Genomic DNA, 19638 nt, shown 5'->3' with positions numbered 1-19638 from the left:
TAGCCATCTGACGCCTCTCCTCCATGGGCTTTAGCATTCCAGGGATCTTGGCGATCTTGGCTTCGATTGCTTTGAGGTACTCCCTGACTACCTTTTCTATCTTTCCCTCCTCAGATCCTTCTTGGCTGTTCTGCTTAGGGGTTCCTGCATTCAAAGAGTCTAGATCTAGGGCTGTTTCCCTAGTGTTAGATCCTTTTTCTCCATTAGGGGTATGAAAAGTACCTAACATATCAAGCTGCATGGCTATACTTTCAGTGTTCTTTCTGGTATTAATGGTTTTAGAAGCGACTGATTGTATTTGGCTACGGAGGGCTTCATTTTTCTTGGTGAGACTGGTAAGCTTGGCTTCAGTTTGAACTTTTTGGGCCAACAGTGTTTCAATTTGGCTCTTTTGTTGGTCTAAGGTTTGACGGAATGCGTTCATTCCCTCATTGATTTCGGCCATGGTAAAGGGTACTTGGTGCCCAGACATGGTGTTTGTATTGGTTTTTTGGCGAATTGGTAGGTTAATTGATTATCAGCCCCACGGTGGGCGCCAAATTGTTTAGGCAAATCTCAACAAGGACATATGAGAATCTGCTGGGTTTGAGGGGTAATAACAATCATACTACCAAAAGCATACAAAATAGCAATAAAGCAGTAATAAAGCAATAGATAAGCAATGAACAAACAATAAACAAACAGAATGAGCTCTATTATGAGAAGATAATGAGTTTAGAGATACAATACTGAATAAGGACAAGCCTCCTTCTTCAGTAGGGACGAAGCTCCGTAGATAAATGCAGAGTAATTCTATTGTATTTAGAGTATATATGTGTACATGAGTGCTAAAAATGTCTAATTACACTTATTTATACCTAGGGATCTCTAGGGTTTACAGATATATTCGGAATATATTCAAAATGAGGAAGATCTTCTTGATTTATCTTCTTCCCTGTTCTGTAGGTGTATCTTTGGCAAGTATCTCCTTGATTGATATCCTTGATGCTGCTTTCCTTGTTTACTCCAATCAAGCCGTTTTGCTCATTTTTGCTGAGTTATTGTTTCTTGGACTGGTGCCCTAAATATAATGGGTCGTATTACAATAAGGGCCCAACAAAGCTATGCCATGAGTATAAGTAGTGAAGATAAAGCTGCTCATTCCTTTAGCCATTGCTGCTTTACCCAATGTATTGCATCCCACGTCCATTAATTCCATAGTTAACAGAATTATTACCATCTTTATTTCCCACATTCTTCTTCTTCTTCTCCTCTCTTTCTTTGTGAAAGAAATTACCTTTCTTTCTTGAAGGAACCACAAGAGTGAAGAGATTTTATATTAATGAAGAACGTGCCACAAAGTCTTTGGAATGAATAGTCCTTCTTTAGGCTGGCTTTGGAATTAGTCTTGGCTATTCCTTATTCCTCAAAGATACTATGTATATGTCAATGTAAAACATTGTTTGTCCGGTCTATAAAAGTTTTTTTTTTGTTTTGACCTTTTTATTAAGAGACCCAATTACCATTCCAAAATATAATAAAGTTTCTTTAATTCATTACCACACATGAAAGATAATTAATTAATTAATTAATGTTGCATAATACTCCGTATAATCTACTACCGTCAACATCAATTATATATAATCAAACACATCAACATCAAATAATAAATATACTCAAATACATATCATAAGAAAATCGATGTCAATAATATCAAGATATTCCCTCCGCTTTTTTCAATGCATCACTTTGATTTTTGCATTATTCATATGCCATGTTTGATTTAATTTTTGTGCTATTATAAAATAAACAAATGTTATTATATAATATATTATTAGATTCGTCACAATATCTACTTTTATAATATAATTTTGTTATAATTTTTACTAATAGACAATTGAAGATATTAATAGTCAAAGTTACATCCTAGTAAATGTACTAGTCAAACTAGTACATTTAAAAAAAAGTTGCTTATGTTTGAACTTTTGACTGAACTCGTGTGTCAATGCATATCTAGAAATCTTTAAGTTTAATTATCATTATAGAAGTTACTAGGTTAGTGTTATAGGGGTTACTTCATCACTGTTATATGTGTTACTCGATCAGTATTACATGCAAGGTTTATTCGATGGTTGTTTTATTAGTTACTTTATTTTTTTATAAGCGGCTACATAATGTGGCCAACCACATACAAAACGCGCTGAAACGTTGAAAGAAACTGAAAGAGTTTTTTTTTTTTTTTTTCTTCTCTCTTGCCCTATATATCCTTTGTTGTCTATATCATCATCCTTTTTGACAAGGATGGCCAATAGTTTGGTAAAATGGTTATTACTTTCTCCATTCATAATTTAAGTTTCCATATATCCTGAAATGCTTTCCTTACTTGAAGTTATTCATCTCTCAGTTCAATGGGGTTTTTATAAAATTGAATACTACTTTATTCAATGCTTTATCTATATTATTTTGATGGACTTTTTTCACTATAAGATGAATTAAATATAGGCTTGGTTCTTTAAAAAATAAAAACAAAGAACATAGGCTTTAGAGAGACGAAGATAATAAAAAGGTTCCAATCTTTCTGAATACCACTCCTAATTAATTAAACTTTATCAAGCTAGACAACTTCCATTATATTAGACCAATCCGAATTGTAAAATGTTACATAGTTACCTTTTTTTTTTTCGATCTCCAAATCAAACTCATGGCATCATATACATTAGATCATCACTTACAATATGTATAAATAATTGGATTATATATTGAACAAAAGATTAGATGAAATTGTATGTAGAAATTTAAAATCATGCATCCATGCTTTTGTCATATAGCATAGGGAATTTAAGAGGATGCGACTCTTCTTCATCATCTATGATATAAGCCAATCTATTTTCATCATCTTTATTAAGCATCTCTTCTTCAGCATTCCCTTTCATCACTGTGTAGAATCCAAATGCTATGATCAACCCTCCGATTACATTGCAAAAAACGATTTGTTTTATATTTATGTATTTTAAAATTTAATACAAAGTAAACTAATTTTTGTTTAACATTGATCATGTGTTAGCTAGATAAAATTGACTTGGGATTTTTTTTTTTTTTTAATTATTTATATAGGTTATTACGATGTATGATATGTAAAGTCTGGTTGGTTGAAATATGTTTTAGTTGGTTAAAGTTTATTTTTACTGATTCATTATATTTGTATTAGTGTTTCAAGCTAGTGAATGAGATTAATTATATTTTTACTAACTGATGATACATTATATTAGTGTTTCAAGCTAGTGAACGAGATTGTTAAGCCAAGAATATTAATCCAAGGATAAAGAAGTACCTCCCAAGATGTAGAACATCCCCAAGGAGAGAAACTCCCATAATAACTGCAATAATCATTTGAAGTGGCTTAAACATTGCCACAAACACTGGCCCCTTCACTCTACATGCCCATGTATCGACAATATTTACTAAACTAGCTGCTACAGCCTGCTCAAATTCAGATAATACACCAAAAATGTTAATTTTTGTGAGGAGAACGAACATAAACAATGATTGATTGCACAAAATTTAAAACAATAGGTGAAAGCAAGTGTACATACTTTTGTGTTGATATGATGATAAGTGGTTTACTAATTAAATAATAATAATAAAAAAAAAAAAAAAGGAAAAATTGCCCGCAATAATCCCACATTTTGATCGTCCGCCCAAAATAATCCCACCTATGGATTATTTTTAAATAATCCGACCTTTATAGCTAGTCCGCTCTCAATGGTCCCAAGTGACCTATAACCGGTTGAGTGGGTAAACTTTTTTTTTTTTAAGTTTTATTTACACGTGTCACAACGTGATTGGTCAAAAAATAAATTTTAATTTTAACTTTGTTTTTAAGAACTGATTATGAATAATTAACATTAATTAACCTTGTCAAAAAAAATTAACATTAATTAATTTTTTTTTTTTTTTAAAAAAAAAAAAAACTAAAATTTAAACCAACCACCACACCGCCCCACAGCCACCCCAGCCATCTCGCCGCCCCTACCACCAGCCCAGACCAAGCCCAGAACGCCGGCCCCACCGCGACCACACCGCAGACCCCGCGCGCTGTTCTCCGACCCTTCCTACCCTTCCGTCGCCACCAATTCACCACAAGTCCACAACCATTATCGACATCATGGTATGCGAAGAGGAGAAGGGGCAAAATCAAGGCGTGGGAAGGAGATAAGGGATGAGATCGGGGCGTGGGGAAGGGAGGTAGACGGAAAAGGGACCGGAGAAGGGGAAAGGGGCTGGGATCGAGGGTTTGCAAGGTGTTTCCGGCCACTTTTAGTTTCGGGTTTTCGCGGTGGTAGGAGGGGGGTTGGTGGTTCGGGGGAGGGGGAAGGAGATCGTCGGCGCTCCGAGAGAGTTTCTGGGCAGTCGACGGCCTCAACGCAGCGGGACAGGGGACTCCGGTAGCTTGGCCGGTGGGAAAGGGACAGGGTGGTTGCGCTGCGGGGAGGGTGGTTCTGGCTTGTTTGGGGTTTTTCAAAATAAATAATTAATTTTTCTTTTTTTTTCTGAAAATAAAAAACTTTTCTTTATTTTTTTTTTGGACCAATCGCAGGCCAACACGTGTCAAGTGACTTGTTATAACAGGTTAGTTGACCGGTTGGGACCATTAGAAGCGGATTGACTATAAAGGTCGGATTATTTAAAAATAATCCAAAGGTGGGAGTAATTTGGGCGGACGGCCAAAAGGTGGGATTATTGCGGGCAATTTTTCCTAAAAAAAAGGGCTAATGCATAAAGAGTAAGTGAAAAATTAGAAAATAAGATGGCAAAGTGTGTTCGTCAAAACACAAAATATTGGGTGCGGGCACCTGAACCCAAGTGTTTGTGTGTCCGAAGACGATAAAGACAACGATGAGATCCAAAACTTCTTCAATTGATTCTTTTTTGGTTGCAATAAATCCCAAATTGCGTTTCGAAATCTGAAAGCTTTGAGAAGGTCGCAATTTACCGGAAAAGTACGATGGTGTAGGTCGTAGGGGAGGTGCAATTCGCTGGCTGATGGTGGCTGGTCGAGGTGGTCCTGCGATTTGTGTGGCTAAGCTCGTAAAAGATCTGGTGTTTAGGGGGTCATGGGTTAGTGGTGGCGTGAGGTTAGGGTCGTGGGTTGAAGTGTTGGCTTGTTGGGTGGTGGTGTGAGGTTAGGGTGGTGGCGTGAGGTTAGGGTTGTGGGTGGTTTCCGTGGTTGGTGGTTGTGGTTGGTGGGTGCGGTGGGTTTTGTGGCTAGTTTGAGAATGAAAAAGAGAGAGAAGAGAGAAGGAATCCATTTCCTTTAAAACAAGAGAAAGAAAGAGAGGAAGATGGGAAAGAAGAGAGAGGGGAAATGAAAGTATATATGTATGTTAATCATATTAGCTAACAAAGGATGTATATTAGCCATTAAAATGAATATATCAGCCAACGAATGTCTTATATTAGTCAACGTTAGGAACATATAAGACGTTAATAAAAATGTATCTGCAAACAAAAGGAATATATCAGCTAACAATAGATGCATATTAGCCAACAAGAGAAATATATCAGGCAACATGAGGAACGTATATTAGCCAACAAAAGGAGCATATCAGCCAACAAAATGATGAAATCGGCAACAAAAGCAACATGTAAGCCAACAAAGTAAATATATCAGCCAATAAAATGAAACATATAAGCCAACAATTAAAATTAGGGATGGCAACGGGTCGGACTCGGAGCGGATTATGCTAAATCCGACTCTGACCCGACAGGAAGTCGGAGGCTAAATCTGACTCCGACTCCGACTCCGAGACTCCGACTCCGACTTCATTATCCGACCTCCGATTCCGACTCCAATCCGACCCGACTCCGAGTTTTTTTTCGTTATTCAATATACTTTGAGAAATTGGGCTATTTGGGCCTTTACAACCCACACCCAATGCCACCATGACCCACACAAAAATCCACTATCTATTGGAGTCGGAGTCGGATAATCCGTCAGAGTCGGACATTTGTCGGAGTTGGATTTTTTTCTCGGATTTTTTGTAGGATCCGACTCCGACCCACCTCTGACTCGGAGTCGGATTATTTTAACGGAGTCAAACTCGGATTACTTTTTTCTCGGACTCGGAGCGGATTTTTTACCTCGGATCGGGGCGGAGTAGGGTCGGATCCGGACTGAATTGCCATCCCTAATTAAAATATGCATATCAACCAACAAAATAAATATATCAGCCAACTAAAGAAACGTATAAGTCAAATGATGTCTGATATCAGCCAACAAAAGGGAAAATATATATATATATATCAGCTAACAAAAGGAATATTATCAGTCAATACATGAAACATATCAGCCAACAAGTAAAATATATTAACCAAGTCAGCCGCACGAAAATTTGCGTGCGGGCATCTGCACGCAATAGCTTCTCTTGTCAAAAAGGGAATAAAGTATAAGCGTTAAGAGCTTTGAAAGGACCGTAACAAATAAAGATGATTTTAAAATCTCAAATTGAAGGAAAGAAAAATACGACCCTTAATATATGAAAATTTACCCCAAATAAAATTGATATCCATTGGATACCTATGGTTGGTTTCCAAACACTTGCATCATTTTCAGCAATTGAAGTAGCAATTGTTGCCACTATAGTCTCAAAGAAGAAAGTAATTAGTATTATCAGCACTTCTGAAGGGAAGTCCCTCGCAATCCAAGTCTGAAGAACAAGAAAGTAATCATAGTTAGGAATTTATTGTAGGTAATCTTTATGTCGCATCTATGGAGAGAAAGGTAAAACATTAAAATGTAAAATAATTTCGCATAATTGTGTTATAAAACTTTAACTTATTAAAGAATTTTTTTTGAAATTGCAATAAAATAATGCAATTTTAAAGATATTACCTTTGTAACATATGCGAGTGAGATAACTGTGCTGCTCATAGAAAGAAAGATGCCCCCAACATTCCAATTTGGTTGTGCTTGATGATGTTCAACAAGAATATGGAATGATATCTTGATTGGGGAAGAGAATAAAATGATAGGGAGTCCTCGGTACAAGATCACTACCAATGCTCCACTAATTGATACTCCCTCTATCCCTATTTTTTTGCCCCGTAACTAATTTTTGAGTCAACTTTTAATAACTTTGACCGCAAATTTCCATTAATGTATAAGAGATAATATAGTCAAGTGAGATCTTGTTGGATTCGTCGAATTATATATTTTATTAATATCAAGTTTTTATAATTTTTACACTTATAAATCTTGAGATATATACGTTTTAACACGCGTCTCGAACACCGTGAAAATTCCAATGGAGCAAAAAAAAAGGGGACAGAGGGAGTACTATGGTTCCTACCAACTTTAGTATGCTACTTTGTGCACTTAAGTTCAAAATCTCCATCCTATATTCCACAATTTATTTCATAATTTCAATTACTAGTTAAAACTTAATGCTAGAAACATCTTATGGTACACGTAGAAGGTCAATTGAGCATGATAAATTCTTTTCAATGGTCAAACATAAATAGTCAAATAGGAAACATTAAAAAGAAATTGAGAAATGAAGAGTGAAATAAGGTGATGCAAGAGGATGAGAAATAGAAGCAGAGAGAAAGTTTGCAGAGGGAATAATCAATTCATTCTCATTAACAGGCTTAGAGCAGTACAAGGATTATAAATATAGCAAGTCACAAAGGACAAAAATAACGGCTCACAAAGAAGCTTCCTAGCAATATCCTGACAGTACACAAATAACAGAAATATTCTTAGCTAATCATTTGCTGTCATACAGAGGATATGAAATTGATGAGAATGACTGATATGACCTCTAGCCTTATTACCCCCTTCAAGCTGAGTGTTGGAGTATGGGACAGCACCAAGCTTGAGTAACAGGTGTTGATGATGATTGACAGACAATCCTTTGGTGAAAATGTCAGCCAGTTGATCAGTTGAAGAAACATGAGAAGTAACTAAATCTCCAGATTTCACCATGTCCCGGACATAATGACAGTCGATTTCTACATGTTTAGTTCTCTCATGTAGCACAGGATTTGCAGCTATTGAAAGAGCAGCTTGATTATCACAATACAAAAGAGTAGGACCTAGATAGTTGATACCCAAGTCTTTCAGAAGAGATTTGAGCCAAGTGATTTCACAAGCTGTAAGAGACATTGCTCTATACTCAGCTTCTGCAGAAGACTTAGCCACAACAGTTTGTTTATTTGCTTTCCATGAGATAGGGGACTTGCCAAGCAGAATGCATTATCTAGATGTGGATCTTCTAGAGGTGGGGCAGCTTGCCCAATCACTGTCACAATAAGCAGTTAATTGAGCTGCAGAGGAGGAAGCTAGGAGAATTCCTTGAGAAGTTGTACCAACAAGGTACCTAAGAAGTCTTTTGATTGCCTACATATGGGTTGAGGTTGGAGAGTGCATGAACTGACTGAGTAATTGCACTGTGAAAGAGATATCTGGCCTTGTTATGGTCAAATATATTAATTTTCCCAGCAGTTGTTGATATGGAACAAGACTCTCTAGAGGTGAACCTTTGTCAGCTGACAATTTTAAGTGACTGTCAATAGGCAACTTTACAGGTTTTGCATTCAGCAAGCCCTGTTCTTTCAGCAGATCAGTTAGATATTTTTTCTGAGAGACAAAAAGACCTTGAGGTGTGTGATCAATTTCCAACCCCAAGAAGTATCTTAGAACTCCAAGATCTTTCATGTGAAAGTGTGAGGATAATAGATACTTCAGCTTGTTGATTTCAGCTTTGCGGTTGCCTGTGATTAATAGGTCATCAACATAAACAAGAACAGCAGTAATGCTGTTACCATGTTGTCTGGTAAACAGACTGTAGTCTAACTTGGACTGAACAAATCCAAATGAGATAAGTGAGGAAGAGAGCTTAACAAACCACTGTCTTGGTGCTTGTTTGAGACCATACAGTGATTTTGTAAGCTTGCACACCAACTGAGTGCTTTTAGGATCAGATTTGCCACTTGAATCAACTGAGATTCTACACCCATATCCAGTATATCCTTGTGGAAGAGTCATGTAGATGTCTTCAACCAAATCACCATGCAAGAATGCATTGGTCACATCCATTTGAGTGGTGTGCCAATCATTCATTGCAGCAACTTCTAATAGAGCTCTAACAGTTGTCATTTTTGCAACAGGTGCAAAAGTTTCACCATAGTCCAATCCATACTTCTGTCTACAACCTAACACAACAATTCTGGCTTTGTGTCTTTCTATTTCTCCATTGGATTTATACTTTGTCTTATAAATCCATTTGCAACCTATTGTTCTTTTTCCTTCAGGCAGCACTGTAACTTCCCATGTTCCACTTTTTTCACATTGATCTAGTTCTCTATTCATGGCTGAAACCCAATTTTGATCAGTTACAGCAGATTTGAACAGGACAGGATCTTCACTTTTCACCAGATTTGTCATGAAACAATGAAATTCTGGTTGGACAACTTGAAATGCCAGATTTGAAATTTTCCTGCTAGATTTTTTGCCAGGCTACACATAGTCTTTCATCCAGTATGGAGCTTTGGAGGGTCTGGTGTTGTGTCTGACTGGTATATCTGGTTCATTTGGGTTAGGTGATGTGTTTTGAGGTTGATTTGGGATAGGATTTGTGTTTTGAGGGGAGAGAGGAACTGGTGTATCAAGTGTGGTGTTTTCTGGGTTGGTCTCAGGCTGGTCACTTTCTGCATATTCAGAAAGTTCATCAAGATAGGCATAAGTGAAATTTTCTTGCTGAGAAAGAACTGGTGGGACAGGTGTCATGTAAGAGTCAAGGGATTTTAGTTGAAATGGGAATATGGTTTCATGAAATACTACATCTCTGGAGATGAACAATTTCTTGGTTTGCATATCCAGCAATCTGTAACCCTTTTGGGTTGCTGGATAGCCCAAGAAGGCACAAGGAACACCTCTGGGTTGGAATTTGTTAGTTCCACCAGATGGATTTGTAGCAAATGCTAAACATCCAAACACTCTCAAATAAGAGTAATCAGGTGCTTTGTTATGCAACACCTCATATGGATTTTTGTTTTGCAGAACAGGAGTGGGAATCCTGTTTATCAGATGGACTGCTGTCATCACACATTCACCCCAATAGCTCAAAGCAAGTCCAGCTTGGAACCTTAAAGCTCTTGCTATTTCAAGGATGTGTCTATGCTTTCTTTCAACTCTAGCATTTTGTTGAGGCCTGTCCACACAAGAAGTTTGATGAACTATGCCAAGTTCACCAAAAAAACTTCTGATAATGTTGATCCTCAAATTCTAGAGCATTATCAGACCTCAGAAACTTGATTGTTGCATTGAAATGATTTTGAGCATAACTCTGAAATGTCTTGAGTTTGGACAAAGATTCTAATTTTTGCTGCAGTAGATACACCCAAGTTGACCTTGAATAATCATCTACAATTGTTAGGAAATATCTGAATTTTCCTGTAGTGCAAACTCTATAGGGTCCCCAAATGTCCATGTGAATCAACTCAAAGGGTTTTCTAGCATGTGAAGTGCTCAGATCATAGGGAAGCTTTGTGAATTTTGCCATAGGACATGTAGCACACACTTGACTGTTACTGGTGATGCTTTTCTTCACACAGTCAATGTGTTGAAGTTTGCCCAAAGAGGCATGTCCCAGTCTATGATGCCAAACAGCAAATGGCACTTGTTTGGATTCTGAATTTACAGTCATGCATGCTTGAGTGAACACTAGGTTGCTGTCTTCATTGATTTTCAAATAATACAGACCATTTCTTGCCTTCCCTATGCCTTTGATTTTTTTTGTCACTGTATCCTTGATTACACAGTGAGTCTTGTTGAAAGTGACTTCACATTGAGAATCTTTCATGAGCTTGTTTACAGATAGCAGATTGTATTTGAAATTTGGAACAACTAGAACATTCTGCAAATACAGGGAGTTTGGTAATTCAACCAAGCCTGTATGAGTAACATTAGCTGTAGCTCCAGTAGGGAGATTGATTTTCATATGAGCCTCGCATGCTTTGGGATCAGTGACTAATTCCACACATGAAGTCATGTGGTCTGAAGCTCCAGAATCAATTATCCACTCTTTTGCACTTGAGACTGCAGTATGACATGATACCATTCCTGAGAAACCATTATCCAATTCTTCATCTGTTTCATTCCCTTTTCCAGAAGCAGGAATTTATCTCAGCAACTGTTCAAACTGTTGCTGAGTGAGAGTAATATTTCCAGCATTAATTTGTGCTGTTCCTTGCAGTCCTGTTCCCTGAGAAGATTGAGCAACTGCAGCAAGTCTAGGAGTTGGTTTATTGCTCCATTTTTGCCCTTGAGGTTTTGCTACTGGTTTCATTGGCCCTGCTTTATGCTTATGATGCCAACTTGGGTATCCTATAACAGTCCAACATCTCTCTGAGGTATGACCTCTAACTCCACAAGCACTACACACACTCAGTCTATTTTGTGAGTTTGGAAAATTCCCATTTCCACTCTGACCAGTATTTCTGCTGTACATAGCTGAAATATCTGAGTCAGGCCTGGTCTGTAAGAGCACCTCCCTTTGACTTTCTTCTTGTTGCAACATAGAGCAGGCAGACTCAACAGTAGGCAAAGGTGTAACCATAAGCAACTGAGACCTCATAGGTCCAAAATGTTCATCTAGACCATTTAGAAACTGAAATAGCCTATTTTCTTCTTGATACTTGGTTATAGCATTCAACAAATTTCTAACTTCAGGAGTGGGTTCAGTTATAACAGGCAAAGCATTCATAGAATCAATTTCTTCCCAAAGACTAGTCATGCTAGTGTAATACACATTGATAGGGTTCCCATTTTGTTTCAAGTTATACAGATCTTTGTTCAACTTGTATTTTCTGGAACCATTAGACATAGAGAAACGTTTTTCCATATGAATCCAGGTTTCTCTAGCAGTACTAACATACAAGACAGATTTTTTAATAGTGTTAGACAAACAACCATGGATCCAAGAGATTACCATAGAATTGCAAGTGTCCCACTGTTCTGCTGTAGTTGTATTTGCTGCATATGTTGATTTGAGCACAGTCCCTTGAACAAATCCTATCTTCTTCTTTGCTGTAAGAGCTATTTCCATGGATCTCTTCCATGATCTGTAATCACCAGCTCCAGTCAGCTTGTCCACACTGATGGAATAAGAACCATCATTTGGATGTAAATACAAAACACTAGAAGTATCAGCTGCCATTGATGATGAGAATGACTGTTAAGAAAGATGAAGAAGAGGAGAGAAGAAAAGAAAGGAAGAAGAGAAGGCAGCTGAGCAAAAGAATGACAAATGAGAATGAATACCTTTTCTGTCGAAAAATCAATCCTGATGTTGCATCAGGGCTCTGATACCATGAAGAGTGAAATAAGGTGATGCAAGAGGATGAGAAATGGAAGCAGAGAGAAAGTTTGCAGAGGGAATAATCAATTCATTCTCATTAACAGGCTTAGAGCAGTACAAGGATTATAAATACAGCAAGTCACAAAGGACTGGCTCACAAAGAAGCTTCCTAGCAATATCCTGACAGTACACAAATAACAGAAATATTCTTAGCTAATCATTTGCTGTCATACAAAGGATATGAAATTGATGAGAATGACTGATATGACCTCTAGCCTTATTAAGAAACTATTAAATAAAGTCGAAAATCATAAATATTAAACATACCTGAAACTGACGGCTAAGATGAAAGTGAAAGCAGGAGAAAGATTGTTTATTGCTGATGCAAGTGTTGGTGAATTATAACGTATTCCAATATACAAGAAGATGGAACAAGGACAATTGTATGAATTAAAATACAAATAAAAATCTTTTACTCATGACCCAATCAAAGACTTTATTTCTTTATTTTTTTTAGTAATTGTCATTATGTTAACGTTATTGTGACTCTTTGAATGTATAAGTTTTGAAAAGGTCTTATCTATATTAATGAGAAAGACATAAAGATAAACCAGTTTTATGCATGCCTTCTTTTCTCTTCAAACTATCAATCTTACTTTAGCATCTTTCAAGTGAAGAGAGGATATTAAATTATGCCCAACAAACAACTGTGATTAAAAGAAGTATACTGTACTTTGTATGATTCACCTACATTTTTTTTTTACTTTAATAGCTGATCGTATAAGTAAACGAATTTTGGGCCTAAAAGACCGGCCTAATTTATCAGCCCATAGATTCTAATAATTTGGACATACACATGCACAAGAGTCTAGTCTATTCGCCACTATGATCAGTTCTACACCAAAGCTACTAGTCCATCTAGTATCAGTATTCAAAGTTACAAAGTATATATGGATTAGTCTCTCTCTTTTTTTTTTAATCATAGAAAGATTAAAAAAAGATAGTGATGTAGACAAATTTGATGTCCAGTAATCTAGTGATAATAGCCATATATATAAAATGTTGTGGGACTAAAATATCATATTTCCCCCATGAAAATAGTGATGTATGTAACTATTTATTTATTTGTTACTAGAATAAGGACTATAACTATGTAGTTCAATCATTGCACGCAAAAATTTATGTGGTGATTTTACTTTACCAAATGAGTCATCTTTAGAGCTAGTCATGAGCCGAGGGTACAATAAGACAATGGCCCGAACTCACACAAGCAGGACACAAGGCCAACACATCACAAGAGGCACGTCAGCAAGCCATGGGCCATGAATTGATATAATTTTTAAATTTTGGTATAGGCCAACACATCACAAGAGGCACATCAGCAAGCCATGGGCCATGAATTGATATAATTTTTAGATTTTGGTATGAGCATGTTGAACTAGCTCGCGTGTCCGTCCACTTAATATTCGCCAAAATATTAAAATATACAGATTATTTAGGAGGTTTGTTGACATGCCATGGGCAAATTGTATATGAATTTCATTTACTATTCGGAATGATTATTAAGGAGTAGTAGTATACTTCCTCTTTTTCTTTGTAGTTGACATGTTTCTTTAGTCATATTTGTCAATGCACTTATTCAATAATTAATATCTTTAATGAACGATAAGCAAAAATTATGATAAGTTGATATTTTGAAAGTATATATAGTGACGAATCTAACAAGATCTCTCATGACTATATTTTTCATACGTATAAAGCATAAAACACAGTCAAAGGAAAGTGTGTAAATAATGTAAAGTCAAACGTGTCAACTAAATAAAAACAGAAGTAGTATATATAAGATCGACCCAAACTTGAGACGGTATGAATTTCTTCGCTTATGAAATATGACCCATTTAAACCTAAGTTAAACTAGCACTACACGTAGAACTACACAAGCATGCCCATGTCTAAGCCCAACTTTTTATTGATTTCCCCTCTTCTTTCTCTAGATGACTTCTTCCACATTGAAGAGATAAAAGGGGACTAGTGGCTTAGTGCTGAGCATGACTAACGGATTGAAAAGTTTTATTACAACTAATTAAATAATAAAACCTGGTAAACTTTATAAGAAAATTAAAATTTAATTGTTCAACATACCAAGACTTTGAGCAACTCCAATCAGAACAATCATAGAAATCTTTAAACAAATAAACAATTTGGATACTCGTATAATGATTACTGAAATGTACATATCTTACAGAAACTAAAACTAATTACTTTCAAAATAAAAACGATATTTTCAAAATAAATGTTTGGGTCCAATTTATGTCAATTGGGCCAAATCCATGAATGATTTAATTATAAGCCCAAGGTTAAAGGTTCAATCCTCCACTCTTGCCAAGTCAAGTCAAATAGCCCAGTCAACGTGGCAAGCCCACTTGGCTTGCGGCCCATATCTCCAATTGTATAAAAGCCTTCACGTCTCCCACTTTGCATTCATTCACTTACAGCTTCAAGCAATTAATATTCTTGCATAGCTTTCTCTCTTTAAACCACAGTAGTGACTTCAGCATCGGAGGGGCCTTTCTCGACACAACTCCCGAGGCCAGTTTACGTGTGTTTGCTGTGCAGAAAATTCTTGGTCCAACCGTTACTTGGGTAGAGTCTAATCTTCAGCCCATCAGAAAGGATCTGTCCGAAGGTTCATTGTTTTCACCCGAAACAATAACGATTAAATGTTAAAACAATATATATGTACAAAATCTTGGACGAAAAAACGATCAAAATATCAATATCAAACAAAAACAAGTGCAAATATCTTGAGGAAAATAGAAATCAATTATGATTAATGAAAAGCTTACTTGAGAATTCCGAGCAGAAATATTCGCACTATTATAGAGCATCTAATAGGTGGAGGTGGAGTTTTTCTGTTAGAATCCATTGAACAACAATATAAGCAAATATCTTGTAAAAGTGATCGCAATTAATTGTCATAATTGGTGTGAATTTAGGGGTGGTTAATGGACAGGGCTGCCCATTGATAATAGGCTCGGGCCAAAATTAAAAGGGTCTTGACCCTTTAATATTTTAGTGGACAGGGTCACTAAAGGGCTTTAGTATATAGGGTCAATAATGGGTTTTTATTGGCAGCCCATTAATATCAAAGAAAAATTAAAGGGCCAAAAAAGAACCAGAACCTCCAATTTCATTCTTTCCCCTCTATTCGATCTTCTGAACTTCAACCTCCAATAAACCCTAAGTTCTTCAATTGATTTACAATTATTGCGATTTCGAGCTTTCAAGCTTCACAATTAGGCGACCTTCACAATTGCGATTTCGAGCCTTCAAGCTTCACAATTGATTTCGAGATTTCGATTACTACTGAGGTTAGTTAATTGAAATTCGATGAGCAGGATTTGTTGTAAATCAGATTGAAAATTTTCAATTTCTCTGCTTGAGCTTTATACTTTGTAAATTTAGTTGCACACCATGTGTTTGTCAAAATTCCTCAATCTACTTACCGTATATTTAATTTAATTTTTGCTTTGATTTATCTGTTCTTGTTGTTCAATTCTGAAAGGTGCTAACTTTATCAATCTCATCGTATAACATGCTGGGTTTTTTCTGTTAATTAGATTACTGTATTTAATGTAATTTCTAGTTATATGTCATGCCTATCAAGTGTTTGACGAAATTCCCTTAATCCGGGGTTGTTTTGATGTTTTAGGAACTATAAATTGTGATTAAATTAGTTCAATTTCATAAGTTTCTGGGTTTATGCTATTGAATCTTTATAATTTAACACCAGATGACCAAAACCAGAGCAATAGAAGCCTGATTGATTACTTTGATGATGGTCAAGAATGGAGGATATGATACTACTTAAATTAGTTGACATGAGCTTTTGCAATTGTTAATTAAATCCCATTAATTGTTGGTAATCTTTCTAAGCTTGCAATTGTGCAGTGTGTTCCTTAATATGGATGATGATACTACTACTACTTCTACGGCACATGATAATGGATATAATGAATACATCACTCCGCAACGAAAGAGAAAGAAGAGGTCTAAAGTTTGGAGAGAGCTTATTGAAGGGAAGAATATTCAAGGTGAGAGAATTGCTACATGTGTACATTGTAATTCTATTTTATCTACGCATCGTGATAGTGGTACATCTCATTTGAAGCGTCATTTAGAGAGGTGTGCAAACAGGCCTCTAGGACTCACATTTGAGGAAGATAGTGATGAAGAAAATTTTGTTTTTGACATGAATAAACTTCAAAAAGAGATTCTTAATTTCATTGTTGAGGGAGGTCATTCATTCACTATGGTTGAAGAACAAGGATTTAGGAGAATGATGAAAAGAGCTACCCCTAAGTTTATACCATTTAGCCGTGCAACCACAAGAGAGATTTATTGAAGGCTTATGTATTGGAGAGAGATAAATTAAAAGATTTGTTGTCTAATGTTTCGGGTAGAATTTGTTTAACAACCGATAATTGGAAGTCAAATCATACTAGACAACATTTCATTTGTGTCACTTCTCACTTTGTTGATGATTCTTGGAAACTCCGTAAAAAAATTCTAAGGTTTAGGGCCTTGGCTCCTCGATATGATGGGGTAAGTATTGCTAATGAGATTTGTATGTTTCTTTGTCAATGGAAATTAGATGATAGGATACTCTCTATGACCGTTGATAATGCAACTTATAATGATGCAATAATATCTTGTTTGAAGAGACGTCTTGTTCCTAGAGGAGGGTTAAGTTGTGGTGAGACATTGTTTCGGTGCGATGTTGTGCCCATATAATTAATCTTATTGTGCAAAAAGGATTGACTTGTATTAGTGGAATTTTGGATAAAATTCGATCATTTATAAAGTTGATAATCAAATCTTCTCATAGAAGTGAAGAATTCTATGATTGTGCGGAGAAGATATTTCACCTTGATGTAAAAAGGAAATTGAACCTTGATATGCATGTTAGTTGGAATTCCACGTATAAAATGCTTGGCACTTCTCTTTACTTCAAAGATGTTTTTCTTAACTTGAGATCTAGTCATGCTTCATTTCAATCATATATTCCTTTAGAGGATGAGTGGGAAAAAGTAAGCGTGATTCACAATTTTTTAGAGTTGTTTTATGAGGTTACTTGTATGTTTTCGGCGGTGAATTATCCTACTTCTAATGTGTATTTTAAAGGTGCATGGATGCTGCATCGCCATTTTCTTGAGGCGGAGAAAGGTCCTTATGATTATTTAAAGGAAATGGTGAAACCAATGCTTGAAAAGTTTGACAAGTATTGGTCGGATTACAATTTGTACTTGTCATGTGCTGCTATTCTTGATCCAAGGTACAAAGTGAAATTTGTGGAATATTGTTTTAGTAAGTTATATGGAAGTGTAGAGGCCTCAAGACGAATTAACTTGGTGTTTGGAACTATAAAGTCAATGTTTGAGGACTATAAGTTGCAATATGCTAGTAGTTCACCTATTGTAGTTGCTCCTTCTCTTCCTAGTACTTCCGGAGCTAGAAACTACTTTAATGATTATGACCATTTTGTCGGTACTAGTACAAGATCTCAAGTAGGAAAATCACAACTTGAGATGTATCTTGATGATGATCCTCTAGAACTAAATTCACAACTTGATATTTTGGAGTTTTGGCATCAAAGTTCTGTGAGGTATCCAGTGGTATCTAAGATGGCACGGGATTTGTTGACTATTCCTGTGAGTACTGTAGCTTTGGAGTCTGCTTTTAGTATTGGAGGAAAGACTGTTTCGGCATCGCGAAGTTCATTAAAGTCAAAAACAATTCAAGCATTAGTATGTATGCAAGATTGGCATTGTGAAAGCAATCAAGTAGAGGATGATAGTGAACTTGAAGATGAAATCAGTGAAGAAGAAGAGGATGATGATGCAGACCCTTTCTACTAGGTAATTTCTACAAAGCTTTGATCACAATTCTCGATGTTTCTGTTTGTTCCTTGGTGTTGTATATTTTGCTGTCTTCGTTTTCTGATAAATGCAAGAGAAGACATGGGGTTAAGTGCTCTGTGTTGTATATGTCAGCAACAATGTAAGTCTTACTTGTGGCATCCATCTCTTGTTTCCAGATCAGTCCCGAAGGTATAATCAAGAGAGATGAGAAGGTGTTTGCTTTTGCTCGTGAGAAAGACTTTCCTATACTAATGCTTACATCAGGTTCTATTACATTAAGGTCTCGAACCTCTCGGCGGTAACATGAGCAGCTAGTCAAGAAAATTTGAGATTACATCTGAGGTTCTCGAATGTCCGTGAAGCCTGATATTTTGATATGGCTTTGAAGCCTGATGTTTTCAAATATTTGCTGACACCAAGTCTCTGTGTTTAGCATCATTTTCATGATATTGCAAGACATGACATGTGCTAGTTGGTTTCTTAAAATGTAATATGAACTTTGTAGATTTCAAAATTTTTTCCAATTTTGATACTGAGTATTATGTTTCTCACTTAAATGTATTAGTTTTCAAGGAGTATTTATATTCAAGGGAGTATTTTTGTTTCCTATTTACATGAGCAGTTAAATAGAAGTATGTGGGTAAAGGCCAGTTTCATTTTTACCCTGACCCTGATCCGACCCTGACCCGCATTGGCCCTGACCCGACCCTGACACACTAAATATTCATCATGACCCGCAACTGACCCGCCCCACTAATGACCCGCACCGACCCGCAGTGACACGCCCAATAACCACCCCTAGGTGTGATGGTATCCCGACTTACTAATATAACATGACAACTAAATTCTAACAGAAATATAGTATCTATATAAGTCGATAATCATACCTATGATAAAGGAAAGCGACGAGGATAAGAAAGAGTAGAGAGATGGCATGAGTGTAAGGCCTTGTTCTCTTCACCTTAAAAAAATAATATTAAGTAAAAATAATTTCAGTTCAATAAAAATAAGTTCAGTTTAGTAAAATTAATTTCAGTTCAGTAAAAATAATTTTAGTTTAGTAAAAATAAGTTCAGTTTAGTAAAATTCAGTTTTCTTAAAGAAGAATTATAATAGAAAATCAGTAAAAATAATTTCACTTCAGCAAAAATAATTTCAGTTCAGTAAAATTAATTTAAGTTCAGTTCAGCAAAAATAAGGTGAAGAGAACGGGCCTAAGTAGTGTAAACATAATTGCTCATTCCTTCTGCCATAGCTGTTTTGCTCAGTGTAAGGCTACCAACATCTGTTACTTCCATTACCAATAGTATTATTATCAATAATTTGACTTCCAACATCTTTAATTTCTGTGTTATTTTCTTTCTCTCTTAATTAGCTTC

General features: G+C 36.1%; 1 protein-coding gene and 1 pseudogene across 1 annotated transcript; both read right to left on the bottom strand.

Moving 5' to 3' along the window:
• The window catches only part of LOC145582844 (WAT1-related protein At3g28050-like), a 50171-nt pseudogene extending 48937 nt beyond the window's left edge, over positions 1 to 1234 (bottom strand).
• Positions 1235 to 2661: 1427 nt separating this feature from the next.
• On the bottom strand, positions 2662 to 19596 carry LOC145582845 (WAT1-related protein At3g28050-like). Its single transcript, XM_081639874.1, has 9 exons — positions 19479 to 19596; positions 19147 to 19204; positions 15188 to 15250; positions 12666 to 12779; positions 7317 to 7374; positions 6872 to 7060; positions 6528 to 6686; positions 3311 to 3459; positions 2662 to 2955 (listed from the first exon to the last, which is right to left on the bottom strand). Exons 1-9 carry the CDS (start codon positions 19594 to 19596, stop codon positions 2781 to 2783), a joined length of 1083 nt encoding a protein of 360 aa, XP_081496000.1. The 3' UTR covers positions 2662 to 2780.
• Between the last annotated feature and the right edge of the window lie 42 nt (positions 19597 to 19638).

The sequence above is a fragment of the Chenopodium album genome, chromosome 15 (assembly GCF_948465745.1).
Source record: "Chenopodium album chromosome 15, dcCheAlbu1.1, whole genome shotgun sequence".
In the NCBI taxonomy this organism is placed as follows: domain Eukaryota; kingdom Viridiplantae; phylum Streptophyta; class Magnoliopsida; order Caryophyllales; family Amaranthaceae; genus Chenopodium; species Chenopodium album.
The sequence above is the reverse complement of the archived record's forward strand: the minus strand, read 5'-3'. Positions and strand labels throughout refer to the sequence as shown.

Bases quoted from the DNA above. Each gene is read 5' to 3' on its own strand.
- LOC145582845 (XM_081639874.1), bottom strand. From the start codon at position 19,596: ATGTTGGAAGTCAAATTATTGATAATAATACTATTGGTAATGGAAGTA. The intron at 12,780-15,187 runs CAAGTAAGCTTT...TAATTCATACAA, and splicing joins ATATTTCTGCTCGGAATTCT to TTGTCCTTGTTCCATCTTCT. The intron at 6,687-6,871 runs GTAATATCTTTA...CTTGTTCTTCAG, and splicing joins CACTCGCATATGTTACAAAG to ACTTGGATTGCGAGGGACTT.